The sequence below is a fragment of the Lepus europaeus genome, chromosome 10 (genome assembly GCF_033115175.1).
Source record: "Lepus europaeus isolate LE1 chromosome 10, mLepTim1.pri, whole genome shotgun sequence".
NCBI classification, from domain to species: domain Eukaryota; kingdom Metazoa; phylum Chordata; class Mammalia; order Lagomorpha; family Leporidae; genus Lepus; species Lepus europaeus.
Genome location: NC_084836.1, coordinates 63,894,058 through 63,917,601, shown reverse-complemented (window position 1 = coordinate 63,917,601; position 23,544 = coordinate 63,894,058). Strand labels below are relative to the sequence as shown.

Here is a 23,544-nt window from a genome sequence, read left to right as displayed (position 1 = left end):
GCTGAGAGGCGGCGAGAGCAGCCGGGGAGGGGGGGTAGAGGCGCAGACTGAGGCGCGGAGGCTCGGAGAGAGAGGACGTGGAGGGAGGGACGGAGCCTGGACAGCGGTGGACACGGCATCGCGCGCAGGGAAGAGCGCAGCGCGCAGCAGGCGCCGAGCGCCGGGCATCCGGAGGGGCAGCCTGGGTGGTCTCCGGCCGTCCATGCACAGAGCGCCCTCCCCCACAGCTGAGCAGCCGCCGGGCGGAGGGGACAGCGCCCGCCGGACCCCGCAGCCCAGACTCAAGTTAGTGGGCAGAGGGAGACAGCGGGAGTGGAGATGGGTGGAGCTGGACTGGGAGTGGGGTCCGGAGGGCGGAGGTCGCGGCGAGGACGTGGGGAACCGGGACGGGGGTGGGAGGTGGAGACTGATGGAAAAAGGGGGTGCGTCTTCGAATGAAGGGACCCTGGGAGCAGGGGAGGATCCGCTGCAGCTTGATGTGAAAGAGCGGCACTGGATTCTCCATTCCCAGTTTATTCGGTGGGCCTGAACTGGCGTGTGAGCCCCCTGTAAAGACTGGGAGTCCGCAAGTGCCAGGAGAAGCCCAAGGACTGGAGCTGGCAACAGTACCCGGTGGGGCGCGTTCAGCCTGCTCTGTCTGCAGCTGGCGCCGAGCGCTGCCCCCACCCCGGGGGGGTCCCGCACACGTACGAGAACAGCAGGAAAGCCCTGAGCAGCCAGGGGGTGCCTTCGGTTGCCCCTTCGTTCACAGCGTGAAGAGGGGCGTCTGGGTGTGCAGTCGCCCCCCCCCCCACTCCACTTGAAAGTGTGGGTGGAAATTAAGGGAGGGGAGAGTAGGCGGGAGCCCCTAGGCGGGTTCGCCCACAGACGCTACCGCTGTGGGAGTGTGTGTGGGCGGATCGGCCCCAGAGCAGAACAATCGAGCGCCCCTCCCCTCCCCCACCGTCTGAGCAGGAGGGACAGAGGGGAGTGAGTGGGGAAGGTCACTGCTTGGAGAGGGGCCAGCGGGGCGCGAGGTGGGGGGGTTACTGGGCAGCCTGGTACGGCGGAGGGGGTGGGGTGGAGAACTAAGGTGCACCAGGAGTGCCTGATCCCTGGGCTAGCTGAGGGGCACAGGAACAGGGGTCCACCTGGCTCCTAGTGGGAAGACCAGGGAGGGGGACACACCCCTCCCTCCCAGCCACCCTGGTAGAATGCCCCCAAGGGAGTGCAGGTGGCCTGCAGTGGTCCCCAGCGTCCACTGTGGGAAGGATGAGTGGGACATTCCCCTTAGTGTGTGATGTCACTTGTGTTGAGGTGTTTAGGGTGGAAGGTGAGGGCCAAGTGTTTTGGGGGAGAGAGGGAGGGCCAGCCATCCCAGGGGTGTGCCTAAGGTCTTCTCGCCCCGACCAGAAAGGGCAAAGCTGAGGATGGGGTGGGGTGGGGGCGGTGAGTCTTTGACTCCCGCCAACAAGGCCCTGGCTTTGGGTGCTTCTGGCTAGTGTGGGATGTAGTGGCATGTCAATGCCTCCGAGTAGTGCCCGAGTCTGAGTCTGTGCTCAGTGCTGGGCGCTGCTGGGCAGAGGGAGAGGAGAAGAAACAGGCAGGAGAGAGAGAACAATTGTTAGTGTGGGTTGGTACCCAGCCGGGGGCCTCGCACTCACTGCCTCTCTCACGCCCCTCCTTCTCAGGCCCAGTGGCCGAGCCATGGCACTGCCTCGGACGCTGGGGGAGCTGCAGCTGTACCGGGTCCTGCAGCGCGCCAATCTCCTCTCCTACTATGAGACGTTCATCCAGCAGGGAGGGGACGACGTGCAGCAGCTGTGTGAGGCCGGCGAGGAGGAGTTCCTGGAGATCATGGCACTTGTGGGCATGGCCACCAAGCCCCTCCACGTGCGGCGCCTGCAGAAGGCACTGAGAGAGTGGGCCACCAATCCAGGGCTCTTCAGCCAGCCGGTGCCTGCCGTGCCCGTCTCCAGCATCCCACTCTTCAAGATCTCCGAGACTGCGGGTACCCGGAAAGGCAGCATGAGCAATGGGCACAGCAGCCCAGGGGAAAAGGCGGGCGGTGCCCGCAGTTTCAGCCCCAAGAGCCCTCTCGAACTTGGAGAGAAGCTGTCGCCACTGCCGGGGGGTCCTGGAACAGGGGACCCCCGGATCTGGCCGGGCCGGAGCACTCCAGAATCAGACGTTGGGGCGGGAGGGGAAGAAGAGGCTGGCTCACCTCCCTTCTCCCCACCTGCAGGGGGAGGAGTCCCCGAGGGGACTGGGGCTGGGGGTCTGGCCGCGGCGGGTGGGGCCGGGGGGAGTCCAGACCGCCTGGAGCCGGAGATGGTGCGCATGGTGGTGGAGAGTGTGGAGAGGATCTTCCGGAGCTTCCCCAGGGGGGACGCCGGGGAGGTCACGTCGCTGCTGAAGCTGAATAAGAAGCTGGCTCGGAGCGTGGGGCACATCTTCGAGATGGATGATAACGACAGCCAGAAAGAAGAGGAGATCCGCAAGTACAGCATCATCTACGGCCGCTTCGACTCCAAGCGGCGGGAGGGCAAGCAGCTCAGCCTGCACGAGGTGAGCCCCCTGGGCCCCCGGGGGCGGGGGCTCGCCCTCCACTCAGGCCCCCTGCTGTGGGGCTTCCAACCTCAGAGCTGGCACCGGGGAGGCGGCCCCAGGCGGTTCTGTGTTGGTCCCCCAGAGAAAGCTGCCTGGTGGTGTCAGAGCCCCAGCAGCCGTCCTGCGGATGGGCCTCGCTTGTCCCGGGGCACAGGGCTCTGAGCAGGTCTGGGTAAGGCAGCGGGGGAGGAGCTGAGACTCTGACTTGGCTGGCTGCCCCCTCTCGACAGCTGACCATCAACGAGGCTGCTGCCCAGTTCTGCATGCGCGACAACACGCTCCTGCTACGGAGAGTGGAGCTCTTCTCCCTGTCCCGTCAAGTGGCCCGCGAGAGCACCTACCTGTCCTCCTTGAAGGGCTCCAGGTGAGACCCCTTTCCCCTTCCAGCCTGGAGTGCTGCCCAGGAGTTGAGTCATGGGCTAAGCTCCAGCTCAGGCAGCTCTAGGCCTGCTTCCCAGCCACCTGCATGCCCTGCCTCTGGCCAGGTCAGCTCATCTGAGGGCTCATTTCCCCATCCCTTTCATCTTGGGTCTCCCCCCTCCCCCATAGCAGCTGTGCTTAGCCAGGAGATTCCTCCCTCCTCAGCCAGCTTCTTTGCAGAAATTCTCAGCCATGCATGTCTCTGGCCACATCACGTGACTCTGCCCAGCCTCACCTGGCTTACTCTCCATCTTTGCAGGCTGCACCCTGAAGAACTGGGAGGCCCCCCACTGAAAAAGCTGAAACAGGAGGTGTGTTTTCTAGGGTTCCTGTAGGGGGCTGCCTCACCCCCTTCCTTGCCAGGCCCTGATTCTCCATCCCTTCTGCAATCTGGGGTGTCCACAGGTTGGAGAACAGAGTCACTCTGAAATCCAGCAGCCTCCCCCAGGCCCTGAGCCCTATGCACCCCCGTACCGCCCCAGCCTGGAGGAAGACAGCGCCAGCCTGTCCGGGGAGAGTCTCGACGGACACTTGCAGGGTGAGCGTGCTCCAGGACACTCCTGTCCCCACCGGGGGAGGTCAGAGGGTGGGGGCGGGGAAGGACAATGAGCTGGGAGGCAGCTACCTGCAACAGGGTTCAGGGGCCAGGCTCAGTGGGGACCAGAGGGCCTCTGGGTCTGGCTTTGCGGTTGAGGGTGGGGGTTCCGTTGGCTGCAGCCCCTTACCTGACCAGTGCCCATGCCCACAGCTGTGGGGCCGTGCCCAAGGCTGACGCCGCCCCCTGCTGACCTGCCTCTGGCATTGCCAGCCCACGGGCTGTGGAGCCGCCACATCCTGCAGCAGACACTGATGGATGAGGGGCTGCGGCTCGCCCGCCTCGTCTCCCACGACCGCGTGGGCCGCCTCAGCCCCTGTGTGCCTGCAAAGCCGCCTCTCGCAGGTGAGGCAGCCAGCAGTGCTGTCCCCAAGCACCCCGGCCACTCGGGCCCTACACAGCAATCCTGGTGGCCCGGGGCCAGGTGGGAGGACCAGGGAGACCCTCACTGGAGGGGACAGGAGGGTGGGGAGGCAGCAGGAGGGTCTGGCTCCAGCCAGCCAGGCTGAGCCCTGAGGAGAGCCAGAGCCTGCCGGGCTGGTCCTCGCGGGGCGGGTTGGGGCTGTGGTGGCTCTGTGACAGGGGAGCAGGGCTACAGAGAACGGGCAATGGAGAGGCACCTAGGGAAAGCCTAGCTGGGACTTCCCTCTGTGCAGGAGGGTGGGGCAGGCTGGGAGTTGCAGGGACCAGGTTGCCCCGCTTGGCGGCAGGGGAGCCCCGAGGGGGCTGCTTTGTGTGTGGATAGGGGAAGAGGGAGTGGGCCGGCAGAGGGCCGGGCAGCGGCTGGGCTGAGAGTGACGCAGCAGACAAAGCCACCAACCCTGGCTTGGTATTTTTAAACTGTGTGTGGGTGGGAAGTGGGGGTGGGGACTGGAAGGGGGGCTCTGCTTGAGGGAGGAGCTGGGAGGCTGGCTTCCTGTGTTCCCCCCTAATTTGGCTACCAAAATCTTGGGGGGCCATGACAGGGTGGGTGGGGGCCTGAGAGGGGGTGGGTGAGCCTGGGAAGGGGGGAGGGAAAGAGGTCAGAGCCAAGCCGCCCCCGCAGCTCCCTACAGAACCAGAAATTCCAGCAGAACAGAGGCGGGAGAGGCAGAGAGCGAGCAAGTGAGCTGCATGGGGCCATGCAGGGGAGGGGGCTCCACACACACTTGGGGTGCGCACCCCCTCCTGCAGGCAGGAGGCAGAAGTCAATGACCGGAGCTCATCCTCCCAGCCCCTTCTGCCCCGGCGTTGTCAGCAGCCTCGCCCCCCTGGGCTCCTAACCTGCCCTTCTCCCCCTGCAGAGTTCGAGGAAGGGCTGCTGGACAGATGCCCTGCCCCGGGGCCCCACCCCGCTCTGGTGGAGGGTCGCAGAAGCAGCGTGAAGGTGGAGGCCGAGGCCAGCCGGCAGTGAGGGGCGGACCGGTGGCCCCGGACCCGGGACTCCAGGCTTTCGGCTCCCACAGACCCCGGGATCTCCCTCCCTGGAGTCCAGTCATAGCTTCTCCAGCCTCCCCACCTGCTCCATGGGAGTAAAACTGTGGGGCTTCAAGCAATAACGAGCAGGGGCCTGGTGTGGGGACCCAAGCAGGATGCGTGGTGCCCCCAGCCCCTGCCCAGAGCAAGGGGACCAGGCCTCCCGCCTCCTCCCACAGCTCACTCCCATTCTTCCCACGCTGGCGGCGGTGCTGTGAGCAGTTGGATTGAGTCTGGACATGGGGGAGGGGGACTTCGCCGGGAGGGTCCAGCAGCTAAAAATGGCAACAATTTCCCCCCCCCCAGAACTGGGGGCCTGGGAACACTGGACCTGCTCCTCCTCCCTGCCCCTTCCCCGTTTTTGTGCTTCTAGTTTGTCTTTTACTTTAACAAGTGCTGCAGTCTGCCTCCCATCCCCACCTCCTCCCTGCCCCAAGTCCTCAGCAGTGCGCTCCCCCCTGCCCTCTGGCAGGGGGTGGTGGTGGATGTGGGATCCCCTTGGAGGCCTGGGTCCACTCAGAGTCTCCTCCAGCTGGGGGCTCGATCCCAGCACCTATCTGAGCAGTTAGAGCGTCTTTCTTTTCAGATTGTGTACAGTAGATTATTTATTTTGTTATTTTGGAATAAAATTTATTTTATGGCTTAGGATCTATGACTCCCCTTCCCCACCCCCACCCCAAAAGAGAGAAGGGATGGGACAGGCCAGGCTGGGACAGTGGAGAGAAGCTGGCAGTGTAGGGGGTAGGACAGACAAAAAGCGATGGAGGGCCAGGCCTGGACCAAAGACTCACACTCCCTGGCCCCTGGGGGCAGCATCAGAGGTCCTAAAGCTACAGCCACATGTAGGTGGCATAGCCACATGGACCCAGCTGGGCAGAGTCATACTGGAACCACAGCACGTTGGGTTAGTACACGTTAACCGACACAGCAGCTGGGGTCCTGTGCAGTGTCTCGTACTCCCAAATTTGTGTCGTCAACATGGGCAAAAGCAAGATAGGCACAGATTGTATGTGGTCACATAACTGATGTGTAGTATCTGCATTAACATGTCTTGGGTACACACACTTGGACAGCTGCACACGAAGGAACTTGGCCTTGGGCTCCTGCATACTGTTAGACCAAAAGCCTCCATCAGAGGCTGCTGGGGTTTGTTTCTTAATCTGGGCAAAACCTTGTCAACATCCACGTGTCCAGAGCCCTCCTGTCCTTCCACCCAGTGTCCCCCCTGAACAGCTTCCCCATTCCCCCAGGGCAAGGACCCAGGCCCAGACCCACTATCTCAGCCTCCAGTGCCAATGCGTGTGCACATCTCTGGAAGTGTGTCGCGGACCCTGGCTTGGGATGGGCAGAGGAGCCCTCCACACCCCAACCCATGCCCCAGGCCAGCCTCGCCTGCTCAGCCCCACCTTCCAGAGAGCTGTGTGCATGTGTGTGCTGCAGGTGCAGGCATGTTGGGGCGTGTCTTGCTTTGAAGCCAGAACTTCCCTTCCACTGTTGGAAGGGGATGGATGGGGGTGTGCAGTAGGAAGGAAGGAGTGGGGCAGCTCCACCCCCCCTGCATTCTCCCGGCAGAGTCTTCCTCCTGACCAAGAGTGGGTGGGGCTGGGAGGGCGCCTCCCCGTCTGCTGCTTGGCAGAGCAGGAGCCGTGTCCCGGGCAGGTCCACAGGGCGGTGGCAAAGCTGTCTCCCTGGGCTCCTCATCCAGCTGGGCTCACCAGCTGGGGTTGGCTCTTAGGTCCAGGTGGGACATGGAGATCCCAGTCTGCCCATAGTGGGAAGGCTGCAGGAGGGGCTGGGGTCCCAGGGACCCTCCCCCTGCCTCTCCTTGCCCCTCCAGGAGAAGCTTGGTGAGGTCCTGTTCTGTGGGTGGCAGCAGGGGTGGGAACATGTCTTCACTGGGCCTGCAAGGAGAAGGGGGAGAAGCGGTGGGGTGGGCAGGGCATGCGCTCCCCAGGCCCTCCTCAGCCACCCCCACAGGCCGCCACTCACCAGGTGCTCTGAGGGAACCCTGCCACCTGCTGGCCCAGGCAGCTGTCTTCCGCCATAGTCACATCTGAGCACAGCGGAGGCTCGGGACTGGACACGGCATGCTCCTGAGGCTGGCACTGCAGCAGGCTGGGGGCCAGAGAGGGGAATCAGGAGGAGGGGGCAGAGAGGGCTGAAGAACGGGGAGCGTGGGGTCAGGAGGGGCTCCGCCACTCACGAGGGGTGAGGCTGGACGAAGGGCAGGTTCATTTGGCTCAGGCTAGGGGATATCTGCAGGCGAGTCCTGGAAGCAGAAGGAGGTTACAGTCAGAGGCGGAAATAGCTCCAGCTCCTCCTGTCTTAGCCGCGCTGACCACGTGAACCCGCACAAGTTGTCTCCGCACTGAGCTGGGTCTGCTCAGCTATGACGTGTGTGCCGGAGGTTGCATTAGCCGAAGTCCAGCATTTCTTTGGATTGTGAACTCCGGTGGTCCCAAGCCTGCTGCTCCCCATCTCGGCTTCAACTCTCGGGAGGGGAAATGGTGTGACTGGCCTGAGGGTTAATAAACGGTACACTGAGGAGGAGAGATGTCTAGACCCCTTCAAGGGCAAGATAGACGAATAAATGAAAACCTGGGCTGGGCGTTTGGCCATTAAGTCGCTGCTTGGGGCGTCGACATCCCCCATCAGGCCTGCGTGCCCAAGTCCCCACTCTGCTTCCAATGCTGCACCCTGGGAATGTGCACCCTGGGAGGCAGCAGGGATGGCTCAAGTGGGTCCCTGCCACCCACACCAGAGGCCCAGATTGAGTTGCAAGCTCCTGGTTCAGCCTGGCTCAGCCTTGGCTATTGTGGCTATTTGGGAAGTGAATAAGCAGATAGATCTCCGTCTTTCAAATAAAACACACACACACACACACATTAATGTTAAGAATCAACACAGGGGCCGGCACTGTGGTGCAGTGGGTTAATGTCCTGGCCTGCAGTGCCGCATCCCATATGGGCGCCGGTTCGAGACCCGGCTGCTCCACTTCCAATCCAGCTCTCTGCTGTGGCCTGGGAAGGCAGTGGAGGATGGCCCAAGTCCTTGGGCCCCTGCACCCGTGTAGGAGACCTGGAGGAAGCTCCTGGCTCCTGGCTTTGGATTGGCGCAGCTTGGGCCATTGCGGCCAACTGGGGAGTGAAGTATCGGATGGAAGACCATTCCTTCCCTCTCTCTCTCTGTAACTCTGACTTTTAAATAAATAAATCTTTAAAAACAAACAAAAAGAATCAACACAGCAGGGACTGTGCTATAGGACAGCAGGTAAAGCCTGAGATACTGGCATCCCATATGGATGCTGGTTCGAGTCCTGGCTGCTCTACTTCCAATCCAGCTCTCTGCTGTGGCCTGGGAAAGCAGTGGAAGATGGTCCGAGTGCTTGGGCCCCTGCACCATGTGGGCGACCCAGAGGACGCTTTTAGCTTCAGCCTGGCCCAGGTCCGGCTTTTGTGGCCATCTGGGGAGTGAACCAGCAGTGTCTGTCTGTCTGTCTCTCTCTTCTGTCTCTCTCTGTAACTCTTTCAAATAAATAATTAGAAAAAAGAAAGCAACACAGCAAATGAAAACAGTGGATTTCAATTCAGTGGCAAGAGAGAAAAATATTTAGCTAGCCTTTGTTTCCAGTGAAGGACTCTGCTCAGTTTTATGCATTTGATGAATTCACATTTAACCTTCACAATAATCCCATGCGGTAGGGATTATGACTATCATCATTCTTATTCCTCATATTACAGATGAGACACCAGAAGTTAGGTACCTTGCCCAAAGGCAGGAAGCAGCAGAGGCAAAATTCAAACCAAGCTACTCTGGATCTAACTACCTCCAGGGATCTGCATTGAGGCACAGTGGGTTACGTCGCCACCCGAGGCCAGCATCCCGTATGAGCTCTGCTTCCAATCCAGCACCCTGCTAATACTGCTGGAAGGGCAGTGGGGGTTGGCCCATGTATTTGGGCCCCTGCTACCCACGTGAGACAGGATGGAGTTCCAGGCTCCTGTCTTTGGCTTGGCCCTTCCCAGGCCATTGCAACCATTTGGGGAGTGAGCCAGCAGTTGGAAGATCTCTCTCTCTAACTCTGCTTATCAAAATAAGTAAACCTTCAAAACAAAACAAAAACCCTACAACATCCAGCCTGTGCAGGGAGCACACGTCGCCTCAGCCTCTCCTGGTGATGCCGATGCCACACCCTTTGCAGTGACACAGCATCCCCACCCCCGCCCCACACCCAGAGGCTCCCACTTACTCCGGGAAGGCTGACAACACCCCGACTGAGTCCTCTGTGGGAAGGCCTTGGTAGGGAATAGAGTGCGCAGGTGGTGGGTAGACTTGGGACCTGGGGAAAGAACACAGAACCCCTGATGCCAGCCCTTCTCCTGGACTCCCCCACACCCTGCCTTGGGAAGAGGAATCCCTTTCAGGGAAAGGCAAGTTCCCTACTCCCCCCCACCCCTGAAAGCCCTGTCTGCACAGACCACGCCCCTTCCCGTCCCTGGTGCTCCTTACACATCTGGGCCGAGCTGCATGGCGGACTCCAGGGGCATCCCAAGGTCATAAGAGGGCATCATGGCAGGCATCTGGGGCTCCGGGGTGGGAAGAGGCTGGTCCCTGGAGGAGACAGGGAGGCGGGGTGAGGTGACTGGCCGAGGATTGATGACATGCTTCTTCCTGCAGGCAAGTCCAGCCCCCAGCTCTCAGCCACGCCGCCACACTCACCTTTCCACGGTCATCTTGATGGTAGCTGGGACGTAACCCCTGCCATCCTTTCCCATCTGTTCAGCTGTTGTGGTAAGGAATGGGGAGCCATGGAGTGCTCCAGGGTGAGGGAGGTGGGGAAGGAGGGCCTGGCAGGCAGAAGCGGGACTATGAAAATAGGGAGCCAAGTCAGGGATGGCACAGAGCAGGCTGGGAGAGGGGATGGCCAGGAGCAGGGAGGGGACGGGCGCCACGAAGCCATCAGAGCTCACGCTTGTAGTGGCTCCGGAAAGCCTCGTCCTTGGGCTTCTTGGGGTAGAGGTTTTTGAGCTGAGCGAGGTCCCGGATCCGGTCCCCCAGGGAGCGAATGGAGAGGTCTTTGGCAGAGAATGGCTGAATGTTCTCTATCTGTGGGGAGCCTATGGTAGGAAGGAGACCCTGGGTCCCCTCGGTCCAGGCCTCGGTCCCATCCCCCACCCCCCCGTGGGCCCCCTTTTCAATCCACCGGTGCAGGGGTAGAGGGGCTTTTCGTTCCCATGGTCTTACAGTGAGACGGGGAGGTTCAGCCCTCGGAGGGAGGAGAGGCGCTGGACTTTGGAAAACTTCCCCAAGACCAGCGTTGGTATCAGGGAAGGCCAGGACAGTTCCTCCCCCAACCCCGCCCAGCAACCCAAGAGGACACAGGCACGGAGGTAGAGGGCCGGCTGGGGTGACCTCACCATTTTGGCCCCGGATGACGTGGGCAATGGTGATGCCCCCAATCTCTGAGTCGCTGAAGCGGAGGAGGAAGGTTCCATCAGGCTCACCCAGGAGAAGGCTCGTGACATACTGCTTGCTGATGAAGCCAACGATCAGCCTGGCCGGGAGGAGTGAAGGGACAGGCTGCAGGCACTGGGGACGCAGAGGGAGCAGCAGGTTCAGCTGCTCAGGCTCCCCCCGCCCCAGGGGGGCTGGGGACTCACCGGTCAGACCAGTAGCTCCTGAGGCAGCGTTTGGTGAGGTCCAGGACGCCATCGAACCACTGCCAGAAGGTGAAGCCTCGGCCCAGCAGGATCTCCTGTGAGATGCCCGGGAAGCTGGCGTGAGCAGGGGAGGCCAGAGCTGGAGGCTGACGGGGCGGGCACTGGGCTGCAAGGGCCCATGCGATGCAGCCACAGGGCTGAGCCACCCAGCTGGGCCCGAGACCAGCCACTCCCCCGGGGCCTTTCCTCATGCTAACCTTTGGGACCTCTACAAGGTCGTGGAGGGAGGTACCATAACCATTCCATCTTACACAGGCAGAAACGGAAGCCCAGAAGGGTCAAATGACTTGCCCAGGTCTGCACAGCCGGTGAGAGGCAGCGGCTCCAAGCCCAGGTGGTCTGGCGCTGAAGCCCTTCATAACCACCATGCTACCCTCCTCTCTAGTGACGCCTGGCAGGAAGGTGACTTGCTGGGTGGCACTGTCCTGCTTCCTTTGCCAGCATATCCTCTGGTCACATGAGCTTTGCTTTCTTCCTCTTTTTTTTTAAAGGGCCATCCATGGCTGTGTTCGCCCAGCTGGTGGTGAACCAAGACACCAGATCTCTTTTTCCCCTATTCTTGCAAATGAGCCACATCATTCTGGAGGCAATAAAATACAGTAGCTAAGAGCAGGAATAGGGGCCGGCGCCATGGTTCACTTGGTTAATCCTCCGCCTGCAGCACCAGCATCTCATATGGGCCCCGGGTTCTAGTCCCGGTTGCTCCTCTTCCAGGCCAGCTCTCTGCTATGGCCCGGGAAGGCAGTGGAGGATGGCCCAAGTGCTTGGGCCCCTGCACCCGCATTGGAGACCAGGAAGAAGCACCTGGCTCCTGGCTTCAGCGCCAGCTGTAGCAGCCATTTGGGGGGTGAACCAACGGCAAAAAGGAAGACCTTTCTCTCTGTCTCTCCCTCTCACTAACTCTGTCAAATATAATAAATAAAAAAATTTTTAAAAAAGAGCAGGAGTAAGGGGCCGCGGCTGTGGCACAGTGGCCTAACGTGGTGAATGTGCCGCTCACAGCACCGGCATCCCACACAGCAGTGCTGGTGTGAGTCCCAGCTGCTCCTCTTGCTGTCCAACCACACACGTGGGAGACCTAGTTGGAGTTCCTGGCTTCGGGCTTTGGCCTGTCCCAGCCCCGGCCTGTTAGGGCCATTTGGGGAGTGAACTAGTGGATGGAAGATCCCTCTTCCTCCGCATTTCACCCCATAATTCTGCCTTTCAGATAACAAATCAGTGAATCTTTAAAGGAGAACAGGAGTCAGGAATACGGGGCTCCATCCTCATCATGCCACTCACTTGCTGTGAGACCTTGAACAAGCCAGCTACCCCCTCTGAGTTTCAAGTTCCTTTCCTGTGAGATGGGGGTAAGAGCCGTACCTGTCTCAAAGGGGTGCTGGAAGGATCAAGTGAGCCAACATACACAGGGCGCCAAGCAGAGTGCCTGCCTGGCGTGTGGGAACTGATTGGCATGTGACCCTGTGGGGTTTCATCCGGTGTTGGCAGTAGGAGCTATTTTCTCAATGGGTCCAAGTCATTTTGAATCACAGATGTGCCCATGCACCATCTAGGAGAATCATGCAAGTCCCCAGAGAGGGGACAGAGGGCTCCCAGGCCAAGCCTGGGGGTGGTGCCAGAGGAGGCCTCCTGCCGGCTGGCTCCCAAGACATGGGGAGGGTCCTCGGGGAGGGGGGCTCGGAAGCCCTGAGTGGCGCAGCAGTGAGGAGCTTTGAGGGGGAGGTTGGAAGGGCAAGGGAAGGACCTTGTTGAACTGTGACCAGGACACAGAGCGGTGCTGGAAAGCCTCCACGTTGAGGCTGTTGTCATTGAAGATCTTCTGGGCCAGGAAGAGGAAGTGCTCTGGGAGCAGCCCCCGGTTGGTCCCCACCTCGGCCATGAACTTGAGGTTCAGAGTTTCACACATCTTCTCCCAGGGCACACGCTCGGCCACCACAAAAGGCACACGGTCCTGGGAGGAAGGGGGAAGGAGCGAGCACTCCAGGCCATCATCCCATGTTCATAGGCAGAGCCTGCCCCTCCGCACACACACAGCGGCTTCTCAACAGGGGGTCACGGTGCGCCAGCACAACTGTGCTTCAGGCTGGGATGGGAGAGTTTGGAAATGGGAAGCAGGCCCACTCACTGGTGCCAGCTGCCCACCCCCCAGCCCCACCCTGCCCCGGCCCTCTCCTGGGTCTTCTCTCACCATCTCCGAGAAGGCATTGTCCCACAGGATGGTGGCTTTGGCGTTGTTGTCTTGGTTACCATGAACGATGACCACCAGGGGCAGAGACAGGGCCTGGAGGGGGTGAGGAGAGTCTCCTCTTAGCAGAGCAGCAGGGCTGGCCGGGGCTGGCTCCGAGCATCTGGGAGCTGAAGGGACTCTCACCCCGGCAGTTAAAGTTCCTGGCATGCTTTTAGCCTGCAGCTCAGGCAGGCTCTTAGAGAGAAGGGGTCTGTGCAGCCTGAATTCCAGGTGATAAACACTTAGGAGGTGTGTGACCTGGGCAAATGCCTTAACCTCTCTGTGTCTCAATGGCCGTGTCTGTCAAATGATAGCCGGTAACAGAGCCCACCTCGTAAAGCCCCCGAGAAACCCAAATGTGTGTGTGTTGCACCAGCGAGCGCCCTGGTCCATTAAGCGAGTGCTTAGTAAGTGCTGGACCACCTGGTTTCCTGCTGCGAGCTCCCCCTGCTCCAGCGCGCCTGCGTGAATCCCGGAGGAGGCAGCAGGCTGGGGGCCCCCTGGCGGCGTGGGGCCCGGGCTGCGGCTCACCTGGAGCTGGATGGGGACTTTGCTGGGGCCCAGCGTGAAGCTGGTGGAGAAGAGCACAGCACACTTCTCCTCGGTGACCGACTCGGTGCCCTTCCGCTCACACCGCTTGATTTTCTTCAGAAGCTGCCGGTGGGAGGAGGGAGAGCAGGGGCGAGGGCGTGAGGGCAGAGGCCGCCGCTCTTGGGCTCCCCAGCCTCCTCTCCGGGGACAGTCCCAGCATCTGAGGAGCCCCGGCCCCCTGGGGCCCCTCACCAGGTTCTTGAAGAGGGCGGAGCAGCAGTTCCCAGGAATGCTGTTCTCCAGGGATGCGGTGTTGTTGAGGATTTCTCCTGTGCTCTCTCTGCCGGGCAGGACAGCGTGTGAGCCAGGTGCACGGCGGGGACCGCTCACTGCCACTGGCCCTAAGTCTCCACGTCCCTGCTTGGGCTCTTAAGGGAGGAGTCCCCATCACAGCCAAATCATGGCGTCCCCACCCCCTTCCAGCCCTGAACGGGCCCTTGCCTTTTCTCTGTCCTGCTCACTGGGGTCTCCACACCCACGGGCCTCCCTCCCCATCACCCCACTCCATGGTGCCAGCCCCACAGGCTCCTCTCAGAGCCTCCATCACTCCCGAGACCCCCTCCGGCCCCTGGTCCAGCCCCAGCTTACGCAGAAGCGCCAGATCCCTGGGGCACACTCAGCTCCCTCGCCTGCTTCTCGGTCACCATCTCAGCCCTGACCAGCGGAGGCTTGGCTGAGGCTCCCAGGAACCGCAGGCCCAGCAGGAATCGGACCCCTGCCTGGAACTTGGTCTGGGTCTTCAGAACCTGGGGGGGCTGCTTCTCCACCAGGAAGGAGCTGGGAGGAGTGAGGAGGTCATGGAGGGGAGGTAGGGGCTGGCTCCTCCCGTGCCTGTCACTCGACTCTGACCCCTCCTCCCCCCCCTCTCCGTTCCCCGGGGAGCTCCCAGGACACACCTGGTAACCAGGGTGCGCAGGACTTCATCCAGCCGGCTGATCAGCGGGGCCCGGGTCTTGGGCTCCAGCTCCGCACCAGCTGCCCCTACCTCCTGCTGTAGCTGGGAATAAATGTCCACCAGGCTCTCACACCTGGGGCCAGGACCACGGTCAGGGGGCGCAGGGTTCAGGCTGCCTGCTCTGGCCCAGACCCCCTTCCCCTAACCCAGGGAGAAAGCAGGTGTGCAGGTGGGCCTGGGTGGAAGGTGGTTCTGGGACCCGCCTTGGCTCAGGGCGAGAGGCTCAGTCTAAGGGCCCACACCCTCTGTGGAAAGCTGGCCGTCTATTCCCCAGTTCTGAGACCCAGGACAGCTCCCAGCACAAAGAGTGCTTTTGGGTAAACCGGAAGATGCCCCCCTGCCTATCAGGGTCCTAGGGCCAGCATTGAGCAAAGTGATTTAGCTGCTGCCTGCAACAAGGACATCCCATATGGGAGTGCTGGTTCAAGTCCAGGCTGCTCCACTTCCAATCCAGTTTCCTGCTAATGAGTCTGAGAAAGCAGCAGAGAACGGTCCAAGTGCTTGGGCCCCTGCTACCCACATGGGAGACCCAGAAGCAGTTTGTTGCTTCTGGCTTCAGCCTAGACCAGTCCTGGCCATTGTGGCCATTTGGGTAGTGAACCAGTCGAAAGAAGATCTCAGTCTCTCTCTTTCTGTCTCCCTTCCCCCACCTTGTCTCTCCCTCTCTTTATTGCTCTGCATTTCAAATAAATAAGTAAATAAATATTTTTAAAAGGCTCCCTACTTCTCAGAGCATGGAGCCTGGAGAGAGAGGCAGGACTTGAATAAGCCCCGACTTGTGCCCTCCCCAACAGGGCACCCTCTACAGGATGCGACTGGAACTGCAGTGTACACAGCCCTGCAGGAGCTGGCTTCTCTGAGTCTGGGTCCCCTCCAAGCCCTCCCTCCTGGCTTCTCACACCCATGGGCCCTCTAGCAGGGAAGGCAGGTGCCCACCCCCAGCCCTCCCCCTTCCCCATTGCCGTGCGCCAACCTCTCCTGCAGCGGGGCCAGGCTCTCCTCAAAGGGCGCGCCATTCCCTGACAGCTGCTGCTGCCGCTTCCAGATCTGGATCCTCTTCAGCACCAAGGCCTGGGCTGCCTCCAGCTCCCCCACAGCCTCCTGCAGCAGCGTGGCCAGCGCCTGCGGGCAGGGAGGGGCCCGAGCCAGGATTGCCTGCTGCTGTGTCCTCACCCAGCTCTCCTCACCGCACCGCCCCCTCCCCAGGCTGTGTCTCTCTGAGCTCTAATCGCCCTCTGAGCAGCTGCACTTTGACTCAGTCTCCACCTCTCGGGCCATTACTCACCTCATTTGTGCCCATCCCATTGGCAGGAGTTTCCAGCAAGCTGTGCAGAGACACTGAGGGTGGGGGTGGAAATCGGGGATGCAGATAGATGGGAGGAGCACCCCCACATCCTCCTCAGGACCCTCTTCCGGCTCCAGGCCCGGGCTCCTACCTTGGCCGGCCTCAGGCCCCTGCTGCAGGGCATCCCGGAGACGGTGAGCCTCCTCCACTCGGTGCCGCAGCCTCTGCAAGGCTGTGCTGAACTTGAGCTCTTCCTGCTTCCAGTGGAAGGGCATTGGCAGGTGGTGGAACTGTGCAGGAGGGAGAGACACCGACAGGTGAGATGTCCTGCCACCACCCTGCACTTGGTCTGGATGGGGACCCTCCCCTTACCCCGCTGCCTTCTCCCCATGGCAGTTCTCCTTGACCCTCTGTGATCCCCTGAGGACGAGACCTTTCTCCCGGCAGCAACAGCTCCTTACCCCTTGCCCTATACCCCCCCCCACCCCAGGCCTCATTATCCTCAGCCTCCCATCGGAAGCGTCCTTGAACTTGGCGTGGGGTTCACTCTGGCCTCAGGAACCTCTTCTGCTCACCCTGGGTCTCGAACACTGACCCTCTCGTGAGGTTCAAATTCTTTCTACTTTCTCATGGCGCAAATGAAAGTCCCAGGGAGTTGCGTTGGGGCAGAAGTGGGGTATCACACAGTACCTGTTCCATAACAGCTTTTTTCTCCCCTTGAAGGATTTGTCTGAAAATGGCCACCAGCTTCAGGGGGTCCCTCTGATATACGCTCTGTGAAAGTGAGGGTGGTGGGCAGTTAGCCTGGCTCTCAGCCCTGCCCTTTCCTCCCTCCAGCCCCCAGGCCCTCACTGTCAAGAGTGCTGACAGACAGCACAACCGTGGAGTCCGGAAGTTTTCATGCATTGGCATACTTTTACAATCTGTTTTGCATGCTAGGTAATAGCTAACCACAGGAACACCAGTTTGCCTCCAACATCCCATCAGTTGTCTCCCAGCATCCACTGTTCACCCCAGCTCAGCCTCCTCGGCCCCTCCCCTCGGCCCCACCTCCAGGGTGCTGATGGGTTGCAAGATGGTGCTCCCCTCGCCTTGCTCTCCCGCTGAGGTCTGGAGGCGCTTGACCGTGGCTGAAAAGAGAGCGCTAGCCATGGAGAGGCAGAAGGCATCCGAGCCGACCAGGAACTCCCTGTGGAAAGATGACTATGAGGCTGCCTCAGCCGGGGCCTCCTTGGCTCCCCTGACCATGTGCTACACGGTGTCTTTCCTCCTCCTTGTCCTCCATCTAGGCCCTCTGCGGCCATCACCCTTGACCCTCATCCTCCAGTCTTGCAGCTGTTGTGAGAAGTGTCTGCCCAGCCCTGACCACCGTCCTCTTTGGCTTAGCTTCCTAAGGCCCTGGACGGGGGGTACAGGAGGCAGGGCGGGGATTGTCCACATCTACATGCACAGCCTGGTCAGGATGGGGTACAGAGTCACCCAATAAATTCAGACAACCACATCGGGAATAACCACCCCCAAGTCCCAAATTCCATGGCGAGGGGAAGATCTCATCAGAGAGAGAGGATGGGCTGGGAGGATCAGCATGGGGCAGCCAGGACTCACCAGGGCTGGGTCTCCAGCCAGTCTCCCAGGAGATGCCGCAAGTGTGGGGGGAAGTCGACGTAGAGTCGCTGCAGTTTCTCTGGGGGCATCTTGGAGACCAGACCCCACAGAGACATGATGTGGGGTTTGGAGGGTGCCTGGAAGAAAGGAGCAGAGCCACTCCGAGCGGTGGCCAAGAAACGCAGCCTGTCTTCTGGAGCCTCCAGGGACTGCCGTTAGCCAGCCCTGCCCAAAGCCAGACCCCCTCAAACCAGGAGCCATGTGGCCAATGCCTTCAGCTGTGGACACTGGGTCATCAGCGGTGGGGGGAGCTGAGCTGCAGCCTGAGGGGTGGGGACACGGGAGACAGGACATAAGGAAAGTGCTCTTCTAATTTTTTATTTACATGTTTGTTTGAGAGACAGACAGAAAGGCAGAAGAGAGCTCCCATCTGTTGGTTCACTCTCCAAATGCCTGTAAAACTTGGGACTGGGCCAAGCAGAAGCCAGGAACCAGAAGCTGGGAACTCAATCCAAGTGTTCCGCACGAGCAGCAGGAGCGCACGACCTGAGCCGTCACTCGCATTATCAAGAAGTCAGACTCAGGAGCAGAGCCAGGATTCCAACCCGGGCACCCTGACACAGGATGCGGGCGTCTCAGCGGGTGCTGCGACTGCTAGGCCGAATGCCCACCCTGGGGAGAGTTCTGCAACATGGCTTGAGTTGCTGCGCCAGCCCCAGCTCTGGTTCTGTGCACAGAGAGCCTCCCCTCGATGGGTCTCAATCTTCCCATCCATTAAATGGGAGGTTTCGAAGGGAGAACATTCCACACTTTAAAAAGAAGTAGACAGGGGCCAGTGCTGTGGCATAGCGGGTAAAGCTGCCACCTGAAGTGCAGGCATCCCATAGGAGCGCCAGTTCTAGTCCTGGCTGTTCCACTTCCGATCCAGCTCTGCTATGGCCTGGGAAAGCAGTAGAGGATGGCCCAAGTGCTTGGGCCCCTGCACCCACGTGGGAGACCCGGAAGAAGATCCTGGTTCCTGGCATCAGATTGGTCCGGCTCCAGCTGCTGTGGTCATTTGGAGAGTGAACCAGCAGATGGAAGATTCTCTCTCTCTGCCTCTCTGTAACTCTGCCTTCCAAATAAATAAAATAAATATTTTTTAAGGTAGACAATTGTAGTTTTTGATCTGTGGGATCTCAATGCCAGCTCTTCCCCCTTAGCTATGGGGGATGCATCCCAAGATGCTGCTCAGTGGCCTGAAACCAGATAGTACCTGAAACTGAGCCCTGCATATGTCATACGTTTTTGCTATGCATGTATACATACCTATGATAAAGTTCAGTTTATAAATTATGCACAGGAAGGCACTAACAATAGCTAATCATAACCTGGATACAAGTTGAACCATGTACTGTAAAAAAGTTTTTTAAGGTCTATGAATTGTATTTTGATATTTTCCACTTCATATCTTCAGGCCTCGGTTTGCTGCCAGTAACTGAAACCATGGAAAGGGGAACCACAGCTAAGGGGGAGCCTCTGCACACAGCAGGTGTAAAATTAGAGATGCTCTCCAGAGTGCGTATGGAGAACTCTCCTGTTTCTTCTTTCCTCTTCCACCTCCTCACCCCAAAGGTGTCCCTAGAGAAACTTCTCAGAGTTCTAGAACTCTGGGGCAGTGGTCTGCACAGGAGTGAAGCTGCTGCTCGGGACGCCTGCCTGAGTGTCTGGGTTTGAGTCTCGACTCCTCTCCATTCCAGTTTCCCGCTAATGTTCACCCTGCAGGGTGGCAGGTGATGGCTCAAGTGTTTGATTCCTTACCTCCCATGTGGGAGACCCAGACTGGGTTCCTGGCTCCTGGCTTCCACCTGGCCCACACCTGCCTGTTGTGAGCATTCGAGAATGGGAGATCTCTCTCTTTCAAATAAATACATATTTTTTTAAGATTTATTTATTTATTTATTTATTTGAAAGACAGAGTTACAGAGAAAGGTAGAGCCAGAGAGAGAGAGAGGTCGTCCATCTGCTGGATCACTCCCCAAATGACCACAACAGCCAGATCTGAGCCGACCCAAAGTCAGGAGCCAGGAGCTTCTTCCGGGTCTCCCACATGGGTACAGGTGCCCAAGGACTTGGCCCATCTTCTACCACTTTCTTAGGCCATAGCAGAGAGCTGGATCAGAGGTGGAGCAACCAGGACTCAAACCGGCACCCATATAGGATGCCAGCACTGCAGGCCAGGGTTTTAACCTGCTGTGCCACAGTGCCGGCCCCTAAATACATAAAATTTAAAACCAGCCAGCATTGTGGTGCAGCAGGTTAAGCCACCAATTGGGACACTCACATCCCGTATCAGAGTGCCGGGTTCGAGCCCTGGATACCGTGCTGTATCAGCTTCTGGTTAATGCTCCTAGGAAGGCAGCATATGATGGCCTAAGTGCTTGGGTCCCTGCCACTCATGTGGAAGCACTGGATGGAGTTCCAAGCTCCTGGTTTCAGCCTGACCTAGCACCAGCTCGTTGGAGGCATTTGGGGGAGTGAGCCAGCAGATGGAAGGTGTCCCTCTCTGCCTTTCAAATAAAGACATTTTTTTTTTTTGACAGGCAGAGTGGACAGTGAGAGAGTTCACCCCTCAATGGCTGCTGCGGCCGGCGCACCGCGCTGATCTGAAGCCAGGAGCCAGGTGCTTCTCCTGGTCTCCCATGCGGGTGCAGGGCCCAAGCACTTGGGCCATCCTCCACTGCATCCCTGGCCACAGCAGAGAGCTGGCCTGGAAGAGGAGCAACCAGGACAGAATCCGGCGCCCCAACTGAGACTAGAACCTGGTGTGCCGGTGCCGCAAGGCGGAGGATTAGCCTATTGAGCCACGGCACCGACCAAGACATCTTAAAAAGAGAATTTTTTTTTTTTTTAAATTCTAGGACTCCATAAGCTAATCTGGAAGCCATCAGGCTGGATGACGAAGAAGACGGCAGAGTAACAACTACCATTTATTACGTACTTACTCTGTAGGAAGCATTACACTCAATGCATTAGCTCATTGGAGACTCACAACAAATTCTAAAATATGTAGCTCTCCCTTTCCACAGAGGAGGAACTCAGGGATCAACAAGGTCCTCTACGTGCCCAGAGTCACTCAACAAGTGTGAGGCCAGCTCCCTGAGGACTCTTCCAGCTCCAAATCCCTCGTCCTGAGAAGCGTGGAGGGAGGGTGGGAGGAGTCTTGAGGGAGGAGAGACAGAGAAAAAGTGAAACTGGTGAGGGGCAGAGAGGGGGAGAGAGGCTGGAGGAAGAGGGGGGTGGGAGCCTGGAGTGAAGAGTGAGCAGACAGAGAGGGAGAGAAGCAAGGGGGAGGGGAAAGGCACAGCGGGGCAGTAGGGGACAGCGCCACCTCCCATTTCTACAGGGTGGGCTGGGCAAGCCAGAGGTTCCCCACGGGTCTCCCAGGTCGGGGCTCTCACGATAGCCCTGTCCGAGAGCCGAGCCAGAGCACAGGGAAGGGAGCTCCCTGAGTCTGTCCTAACTTGGTAACCCCAACATGCGGCCTCTCCCCGTCCCAGGACTCCCAAAGGGATGGAAAACAGATGCCCCTTCTCTGGACACGGCTGTGCCAAACCCTCTGGACCTTCTCTCCCCCAGTCCCCACTCTCTCAGCTCTTCTCCTCCGGAGGCCGGAGGCTCCTCCCGCAGGCCTCTCCTCTCTCTCCCCAGCCCCCCCCCCCCCCCCCCCGGGGTGGGCACCTTCACAAACACTGCTCCATCCCGGTTTCAAATTCAAGGCAGAACTCCTTCCATCTCTCCCCTCCCCATCCCACTCCGCAAGGATGCTAGGATTCCAGGCCTTTGACCCCCTGCCCCTGCCCTGCTGGGGACTGGGGACTGGGGTGATTCCCGAGTGATAGGCAGCCCCCCTTTCCTCTTGGCACAGCCCTGGGTTCAAATTTCCACCGCCTCTCCAGACATCGGGATGACTCACTTCTTTCCCCACCGATACCCTCTATCAAGGCTGAGTCCATCGGCCTGGCCAGGCCCAGGGCCCCTTTGGCCTCCAGCCCCCTGAAAGAGGCAGAGAGGGAGGAACCTCCGTGTCAGGGGGCGGGGCCAAGGTTTCCTCCCAAACAGGGTCGGGAGCCAGGCAACCAGGACCTTCTAGGAGCTGGGTGATCCTGAGGTTTCGGGCCGCGGGGCCACAGGACCCAGTCAGGAGAGCGCCTGCTTCTGGCTGCCCCAGGAATATATGGGGCTGGGGGCGGGGCCGGCTCAGCAAGAGGAGGGTTAACTCCACGCTGCCGCCCGCAGGGAAATCTGCATTAGCCGAGCGTGGAGCAGTTTGAGGGGGAAATCCCCCCTCGACCCGGGCACCATGAGGTCTGCTTCTGGGACTCGCTCACCCTCAGCCACGCCCTTGAACAGGAACATTTGGCCAGGACAGGATGGGGCTCTTACCAGGACCCACTGTGCCCGCCCTGGCATCGACCTTCTGCGGAGGGGCAGGCGCTTCCCCCCTCCCCCCGCCCCAGAGGGCAGAGGGGCACCCCCTCCCTGCAGCCTGCTCCCCCTGACTTCCCTGCTCCGGAGGTGTCCCGGCTGGTGTGGGGGAGAGTGCCCCAGGGGGTGGGTGTGACGAGGCCTGTACTCACCCCCGACAGCTCTGGGTGCTGGAAGCTGCTAAACCTCCCTGCGGCCCAAGCTGGGGACCCCCAACACCCCGCCCAGAGCAGGACCCCCACACGCACGCTCCCAGGACCCCCACCCTGCCGGCCTCCCAGACATCCCCTCACCTTGGCAACCCCTCCGCTGTCTTCTCCCGCTCAGCAGGCACTGTCAGGCCCCATGGGGCTGGAGCTCTGTCCACGAGTTCAGGGCTGCCCGGCAGGCACCCCCTCCTCCTCCACCACCACCAGAGAGAGAACAAAACTCTCTCTCTCTCTCTCTCTCTCTCTCCCCCTCTCTCTGTCCTCGCCCGGCCTTCCTCTTCGGTGCAAGCAGTAGCTGCCCCAGCCCGCTGTTTCCGGCTTCTCAGTCTACCCAGGTCCCTCCCTGGAGCTCTGACGACACAGAGAAGAGAAAGTGGGCCGGAGGAGGAAGAGGAAGAAAGTGGGGTGAACGTGTGTGCCTCCCGGGCTGGGAGGGAGACTGCTGACAGGCCAGGGCTCCTGCCGGGCTGGAGGGGAGCCCACCCCCACCTACTCTGGCCCCCTCAAAAGTGATCAACTTTTCTGAGTCACCTACTCTCAAGCCGAGACGGGCGGCCCCAGACTGCCTGACTCTCGCGCTCAGACTGTGCCCAGGGCTGGGGTTAGGGGCCACGAGGCACCGGGCTCCCAGCACCTCTGGAAAAGCAAACCTCTCTGCACTCGCGCTGCCTCCACCGGAGGACCCTGAAAAGCAGCCGGGGCTCCCCTCCCTCCTGGGCCCGGCACGCCCTGGACGTCGCGTGACCGCTGCTGGGAGCTGGGGGGAGGGGAGGCCTCCGCTCAGAATTCTGGAAGCCTCCAGGAGTCCGTGGGCAATTGCAGCCTGGCTTTGCCCACTCTTTGCAGGGTAGCCCTCCTTAGCCCCTGGAGGGCCAGCCCAGGCGGAGCCGCTGTCTGCATTTTCCCCAGGGGGCAAGTTTAACTATGAATATGCTGTGCAGCTTTGGCGAAGTTCCTATCTGTTTCTGGGGTAAACACGGAGACACACCCAGAAACAAACACAGATGCACAAGTTCCCCGTCCACATCACCCCGCGCGCGCGCGCGCGCGCGCACTCCGGCTCGCACACGTTTGCACCCCAGCCCCTTGCAATCCCAACCGCGAGCGCGCGCGCGCACACACGGCCCGCTCAGCTTCCGAGTCATCACAGACGGTGGATATTTTTGCAATTTTTGCTGGGGGAGAAGCTGGAGACCAAGGGACCTGGGGAGGCCTTGCGAGTGGAGATGTGTGGAAAGGGTTGTGTCAGAGGCACGGGGCGGGGAGCGGGGGACGGAGTCGGGGGTAGGGCGGGGGTGGGTTACAGGAGGAGGCTTCTGCTCCCCTCTGCTTTACCAGGGCTGGGCCCAGGAGCCAAAGCTAGGCCTGTGCTGCCCCCTGGTGCCTACACTGATGGCCAGCCCCTGACGCCTCTCTTCCCTAGCCT

The 23,544-nt window shown here is 60.2% G+C and overlaps 2 protein-coding genes across 3 annotated transcripts; one reads left to right on the top strand and one right to left on the bottom strand.

Annotated features, from left to right (window-relative positions):
* On the top strand, positions 1–5,715 carry NAB2 (NGFI-A binding protein 2). 2 transcript variants are annotated; one of them, XM_062203405.1, is made up of 7 exons: positions 1–285; positions 1,671–2,547; positions 2,820–2,953; positions 3,269–3,320; positions 3,415–3,547; positions 3,758–3,949; positions 4,888–5,715. In XM_062203405.1, exons 1-7 carry the CDS (start codon positions 203–205, stop codon positions 4,995–4,997), a joined length of 1,581 nt encoding a protein of 526 aa, XP_062059389.1. In that variant the 5' UTR covers positions 1–202; the 3' UTR covers positions 4,998–5,715. The 2 variants fall into 2 exon arrangements, with proteins under 2 accessions (XP_062059389.1, XP_062059390.1); XM_062203406.1 differs by lacking the exon at positions 3,758–3,949 and having other exon boundaries at positions 5–285.
* On the bottom strand, positions 5,687–22,800 carry STAT6 (signal transducer and activator of transcription 6). Its single transcript, XM_062203404.1, has 22 exons — positions 22,203–22,800; positions 17,443–17,579; positions 16,888–17,026; positions 16,528–16,611; positions 15,989–16,127; positions 15,838–15,890; positions 15,526–15,674; positions 14,494–14,625; positions 14,186–14,374; positions 13,790–13,877; positions 13,538–13,660; positions 12,968–13,060; positions 12,524–12,730; positions 10,720–10,814; positions 10,477–10,613; positions 10,030–10,176; positions 9,779–9,842; positions 9,569–9,670; positions 9,309–9,398; positions 7,263–7,328; positions 7,049–7,174; positions 5,687–6,960 (listed from the first exon to the last, which is right to left on the bottom strand). The coding sequence occupies exons 2-22, from the start codon at positions 17,556–17,558 to the stop codon at positions 6,771–6,773; spliced, it is 2,529 nt and encodes an 842-aa protein (XP_062059388.1). The 5' UTR covers positions 17,559–17,579; positions 22,203–22,800; the 3' UTR covers positions 5,687–6,770.
* Positions 22,801–23,544: the final 744 nt, after the last annotated feature.

Coding starts and splice junctions, on each gene's coding strand:
- NAB2 (XM_062203405.1), top strand. CDS start 203: ATGCACAGAGCGCCCTCCCCCACAGCTGAGCAGCCGCCGGGCGGAGGG. Junction 2,954..3,268: donor TCCTCCTTGAAGGGCTCCAG/GTGAGACCCCTT, acceptor CCATCTTTGCAG/GCTGCACCCTGAAGAACTGG. Junction 3,548..3,757: donor TCTCGACGGACACTTGCAGG/GTGAGCGTGCTC, acceptor CCATGCCCACAG/CTGTGGGGCCGTGCCCAAGG.
- STAT6 (XM_062203404.1), bottom strand. CDS start 17,558: ATGTCTCTGTGGGGTCTGGTCTCCAAGATGCCCCCAGAGAAACTGCAG. Junction 13,061..13,537: donor AAGTCCCCATCCAGCTCCAG/GTGAGCCGCAGC, acceptor CACCCCCTCCAG/GCCCTGTCTCTGCCCCTGGT. Junction 10,177..10,476: donor CGTCATCCGGGGCCAAAATG/GTGAGGTCACCC, acceptor TTCCTACCATAG/GCTCCCCACAGATAGAGAAC.